The 5,831-nt window shown below is 43.0% G+C and overlaps 1 protein-coding gene across 2 annotated transcripts in view; it reads left to right on the forward strand.

The window, feature by feature from the left end:
- The window catches only part of LOC106952100 (butyrophilin subfamily 1 member A1), a 9,812-nt gene extending 4,373 nt beyond the window's left edge, over positions 1 to 5,439 (forward strand). Inside the window, exons 2-10 of one of the 2 annotated variants that reach the window (XM_015039999.1) lie at positions 485 to 581; positions 1,159 to 1,257; positions 1,986 to 2,093; positions 2,171 to 2,329; positions 2,502 to 2,642; positions 2,881 to 2,932; positions 3,009 to 3,035; positions 4,555 to 4,581; positions 4,664 to 5,439. In XM_015039999.1, coding sequence (XP_014895485.1) covers positions 519 to 581; positions 1,159 to 1,257; positions 1,986 to 2,093; positions 2,171 to 2,329; positions 2,502 to 2,642; positions 2,881 to 2,932; positions 3,009 to 3,035; positions 4,555 to 4,581; positions 4,664 to 5,223 — 1,236 coding nt within the window. In that variant the 5' untranslated portion in view covers positions 485 to 518 and the 3' untranslated portion in view covers positions 5,224 to 5,439. The remainder of the gene's footprint in view (positions 1 to 484; positions 582 to 1,158; positions 1,258 to 1,985; positions 2,094 to 2,170; positions 2,330 to 2,501; positions 2,643 to 2,880; positions 2,933 to 3,008; positions 3,036 to 4,554; positions 4,582 to 4,663) is intronic. The other variant, XM_015040000.1, reaches the window with a different exon arrangement.
- Positions 5,440 to 5,831: the final 392 nt, after the last annotated feature.

A 5,831-nucleotide genomic window follows, 5' to 3' on the forward strand; every position in this document is an offset into this window, starting at 1 on the left:
ATATATATATATATATTACTGCTGCCTCACAACTCCAGGGAAATAAAGTTGCAGTTTTCAAGCTCTGGATCAAGCTCCATCAACCCATGCGTGTCAGGAAAATATTGTGACTGTGCATTATTTCTGTGGTGTTGTGGTGAGCAGAGTGGGCGGTCGGTCCTCCTCTCCCCTCCTCCTCCTCCTCTCTGGTGTAATGATGACAGCTCCGGGTGCCTGATAATGAGCCCTCTGTGGGCTCTGAGCGCAGAGCCGTGCTCAAAGTTCTGCAGTGCTCCTCTGCTCCCGTGCTCTCCTCTCTCTTGCCATCGCAAATAAATCTGCGTTTTGTGCTCTCTCATCACTTTTTTCCTTTTTTTTTTTTTTTTTTTTGCGAGCGGAGCTGTGGGGTGAGCTGCAGTCGTTGAGGGTGGTGGTGGTGGGAGGGCCCCGCTCAAGCTCTTGACAGAGTGAGTGCCAGCGCACTAAAGCTGTTTTATTATCGCAGCAGAGGGCATCGGCCTCGCTCTCCGGCCGCCAGCATGATGAAAGGCTGCCTGCAGTTCCTTATCGAGCCAGCCAAGAAGCTCAAGATCAGACTCAAGGTATCGGCACCGAACTGCCAGCACATTAACACATATATGACAGGTGACGTGAGCTTTACATGTTTCATTCACACAGACAAATTTTGCTGGAAAGATCACTTCAGTTACTTTAAGTAGTCCTCAAAAATTCTCAATAATTGATTTTTATTCAATACAGAAATAGTTGGAGTTGTGCTACTATTTTACAGCCATAGTTTGGCATAGTTTTTGACTCAAGTAAAAGTGAGGCGAGAGTTAAAAAGTATTTGGTAATAAGGCGACTAACCGATGAAAACGTCGATCATTTAATATTTTAAAATTAGGTCTTCAGACGGACCAGAATATAGAGATAGTTGGAAATGTTGGTGTTTTAAAGATCAGAATAAAAATAATTCATACAAGTGGAATAATTAATTGTAAATAACGCAGCTGAAAAACAATAAAATCAAGTAAAAAAGAAAATTTCTAAATTAGTTTTTTTTAATAAAAGAAACTTTAATAAGAACTGCAGGTGTGTGTCTGATGAGGTTTTTGGTTACATCGTTCAGCACCAACTGCCCACAAACCTCCGGTCCTAAATCTCGTGTTTCTTCTCAAGGAGTCTCGTAAGAGAGTGAAGCAGGAGAAGAAGGAGCCGCTGGTGGAGAGCCAGCTGTTCATCATGGAGCTGGGTCGGGAGCTGAACAGAATCTGTCAGGTCAGAGAAAACCATAAAACAAAAACCATCACACGTTTAAAATTCACAAAAGTAGCAATTATTCCCACCGCCACCAGCACATTGATTATTATCGTTACAATAACGTCATATTTAGCTTTTTTTTTTTAAAGACTTTTATGAGTAGAGATGAGAAAAGTATAGATTATACAAACTATATTTAGTTGTTTGCTTTTTGCTGAGTTTTTGATATTTAGTGAACAGTAATTTGCCAGGAAAAATAAGGTGGAGAGAGAAAGGGAAGACATGCAACAAATGGCATGGCACCACTAATGATGTCAAGTCTTTATTATGCTGAAATTTATGCCATTTTTCAGCTGTTTTTTTTATAGCTTCATAAATAATAAGTTGATATTAAAAGTTTAGTTAGTCAGGCTATCTGCTCAGGTAGCCAACCTACTGAAGGCTGTATATTATACACACATCTCATTGTTTCATCATCAAAAATTTTAATTTTGTCGCTGAAACTATATCCAAACAAGTTCTTTTTTTTTATATAAGTAAGTGAGAAGTACAGCAGCCATCTTTCAGCCAGCTGGTGGACAGTTCACAGCAACAGTTGTTAAAGGTGTAGCATTACATTACTTGGTAAAATTTGACAAAGCCAGAGAAAAACCAGAGAATTCTGGTTTGAAACCGTAACTTTTTTGGTAATCGCCAGCTGTGGCCTTAAAACATGGCGGCTCAGTGTGGTGTCGTGGTTTTCCCAGAGATCCAACATCCTGAGCCACATCTGGACCGGCGAGGACATCTGGCCTGCCAGCGTTTCCAGAGACTTCATTGTGGACTGGGCTGCCATTTTGGAAAAGAGAGTCCAGGTGCCAAAGAGGCGTCAAACTGGGAAAAAAAAGAAAAGTCTCCTGCTTTTTCTCAAAACGTTTCCCTCTCTCATTAGCACAAGATCATGCCGTCCGAGTTCCAGTATGAGAAGCCGGAGAAGAGGGACTGGAAGGGCCACCTGCTGTGCATGCTGGAGTCGGAGGGCGAGTACGACATGGGCCCCTACAGGAGGGTCATCTTGGACTGGACCCGGGAGATTAAAAGCAGGGCCCAGGTGAATGCACACAAAGCTAACCAGTATGTGATTAAAGTCTGACCCAGTTCCCTGCTCATGTCTGATGAGGATGATTAGCCTGGATAATCCCAGTCATGTCTAGTTTGGAGCTGTCAGCAGTCTCACTGTGGTGTTTGTTTGTTTGTTTGTTTGTTTGTTTGTTTGTGTCCAGCCTCCTGTCTGGCCAGGTGAGCCGGTCCTCATGATGCTGGACGATCTGGAGTTCCAGTGGAAGAGGGGCCGCCTCCCCAACCTGCTGCCAGCCGTGGAGCTCATCATGCTGGCCGTGCTGAACGCCGACAGCCCAGTAAAGGTCTGAATGGGTGTCGGTACCCTGCTAACATTTAGCGTTGCTAATAGAGACGAGCTCACAGCCAAGTAGAGTAAAAACACAGCAGATCTGTTTCCAGACCGGCAGCAATCGGCTCATAAGTGGATGAAACGCTGCATGTGAGCTGCTGTATGATGGCCAGTCATGCTAATCCTGCTACCTGGCTGTCCAGTTCACCTTGGCCTGGTTTAGCTTTGTGTTTCCGTGTGTTTCTGTGTAGGAGGACGTGACCAAGCAGTGGCTGGTGAAGAAGCAGAGGAGCCAGAGGATTGGTGAGTGGAACAGAGATGAACCCTCACGTGTCAAAATTGAAGTCTTTCTCATTTAAACGATTCTTTATTCTTTCAGATGCGGTGCGCTACATCCCACACGGAGGTAAGTTCACATGTTCAGGTGTTGTGGGAGCAAGTCCCAGTTTATCAAAACGTACAGAAGACTGTCTGCAGTCAATACTATCTTAAAAAGGTGATAGCATACCTCTGTATGGAGTATATAAAACAACGTAAGAGTACTTCTAACACTTCTTTCCAGTTGCATAATGATCCTGTACAATGTAATCACAACTTCAACATGCAGCAACAGAATATAAGAGGGAGAAGGAGAGGAACGTTAAAAAAAAAAAAAACAAAAGGAAAGAAATCCTCCATTTGTGTCTAGTTTGGTCCTCTGGTAGGTGTGGATGACTTACGTAAGGAATTACATTTTTCTGGCACACATTTCTTGACACTAAAAGTTTAAAAAGTGTTTCATGAAAAAAGACTCCACATCTTAACAAATGACTTTGATTCTGAATGGAGAAGTGAATCATAATTTCATAATTAGGAAATGTTTTTATATCTCTTATTTAAAAATATTTAAAAAATGCCAGGTGTTAAAGTTGTACAGAATAATTAACAATGTCAGTTGTCCAGAGAATAAATAGGAAAAGATAACTAAAGTACAGATTATCATTGGTTTTACTACTTCATATTTATGTGTGGTAATAAAAGTGTCAGGCAGCAGCAACACCAAAGCCTGGCTGAGAGGTTATACTTCATAACTATTGGGATTATATATCATTAAGTGACTCACAGCCCTCAATGAACATAAACAGCTTAGTGAGTAAATCCCCACTAAGGCTAATGACACCTTCTGCAGCTGTGAAGCCATGAGTATACAGCTCAGGTGAACACAAAAACAACATCCACCTGGGAGGCATTTAGACAAGTTAGTCCTCATTTATTTAGGTGAGATAAAGTTGATCCATCTGTTAGCTGTTGCTGTTTTATTAGGCTATGATATTATATATTTAAGCAAGGTGTGACTCGTTTGTTTAAAGTGCTGCTTGTGGCTGGACAAGGTGTTCCTGAGCTGGAACACCTTGTCCAGGTAAGTTATAATGGACCAAGTGGGAGTAGCAATGGTTTACATCCTGAATGTCTTCATTAAGGCACAATGTTTCATGTTATATTGTACAAGATATTGCTAGGTTATTAGGGCAATATATTGCTAATTTACCTAGGTGATGTATTCCTTAATTAGTGCGTAGTATTGTTTTTTTATTTGGGTAAGGTATTGCTGATCTTGGTGGTTTTATGTGTTTGGATCAGAACTGGGTAACCTGCAGGTCCTGACCTTTTATTTTTTTAATTTCTGGTCCAGTATTGAATGAAAATTATGAGTTAAATGTGTGGAAAAGTGCAACAAACAGAAATGGCACTGAAGCAAGGAAGTTCATAAACCAATTAAACTTTGTTGAGCTGAGCAGGTTAATCATGAATATCACATTGATAGAAATTGTTTTGGACTCTGATATTTACTGTTGGTTTGTGTTTTTTTATTTTTTTTTTATATGTGATTAAGAATACAAAATCAACATTAGCAAAACTTTAAAATACATTGTTCTTCTTTACAGTCTGGAATTGGATTTGCGATGCATCAGGTATGAAACATCTTCCTATTGTTCGTCACAGTGGCAGCTTAAATCTCTCATGTAATGGTTTCTGTTGGATTCGTGTTTCCAGAGGATGTGATCCTGGACTCAGAGTCTGCCAACCCGAACCTGGTCATCTCCACTGACGAGAAACAGCTGAGGTGCGGCCTGGAGCGTCGCGTCGTCCCGCCCTGCCCGGGACGCTTCGACGGCTGGTGGTGCGCCGTGGGCAAAGAGGCCTACTCCTACGGACGCCACTACTGGGAGGTGGAGGTGGGCGAGAGGGACTGGCGTCTGGGCGTGGCCAAAGCCTCCGCCGTGAGGCAGGGCTTCCGCTCCCTGAACACAGACACGGGATACCTGACCATCCGGCTGGAGAGGGGCACGGATCTGAAAGCCCTGACCGTGCCCGCCACCTTCTTACCCCAAAATGCGACGCCCAGAAAAGTCGGGGTGTATCTGGACTACGAGCTGGGCCAGCTGTCCTTCTACGACGTGGAGAAGCGATCGCACCTGTACACCTACAATGAGAACTTCACAGAGGAACTGTACCCCCTGTTTGGGACGGTGGAGGTGGTCAAAGACCTGGTGGTCCGGCCCGCAGGCGTGCGGCAGCCGTGCCTCTGCCCCGGGCCGTGCTTGTGGACCTGAGTCGCTCGGCGCTCGTCGGTCTCTTCAACCTGATTCTCTGCAGCCCACCGAGTCTGTGCCGGAGGCGTGACTCTTGCTGTGAGATGCCTTGTGAGATCAGGATCCAGAACTGCCATCCATCCACATTACAACTTTGTGTTTCTCTGCCTTCATGGACACATAGTGAATTTGACTCTTTGTATTTTACTGATAAATGTTTTAAGCATCAGGTAAAAACATCCATTTTTTGGGGTAATTTTTCACTCTGAGCTTTTTGAGAAACATCTAGAACATAAAAAAAACATTAGATTTTCATACTACACATTTTTATCGTACATTTTTCATGACTTGTTGAAGTTTAAAGTGGGAGCATAAAGGCTCTTGGTGCAGTCAGGCTGTCCCTGTGTGTGTTAGCAAGCGCTCCTCTGCAGATAATCAGACTGGACTGACGCATGTGAGCTCTTAATCTCTGCGTGATTCTTCTTCTAAAGCTTCCTGCAAACATTTCCAGGCATGAGCTTGTTTACGCATTCGTGCTGTTTTTGTGCTAAATATAACGATGGTAAACATGAATAAATTAGAAATGTCCCATTTTCTCTGTGATCTCACACATAAATAATGCAAAGTGA

The sequence above is a fragment of the Poecilia latipinna genome, unplaced genomic scaffold (assembly GCF_001443285.1).
Source record: "Poecilia latipinna isolate Pla-1442-1.1 unplaced genomic scaffold, P_latipinna-1.0 Scaffold492, whole genome shotgun sequence".
Classification (NCBI taxonomy): Eukaryota; Metazoa; Chordata; class Actinopteri; order Cyprinodontiformes; family Poeciliidae; genus Poecilia; species Poecilia latipinna.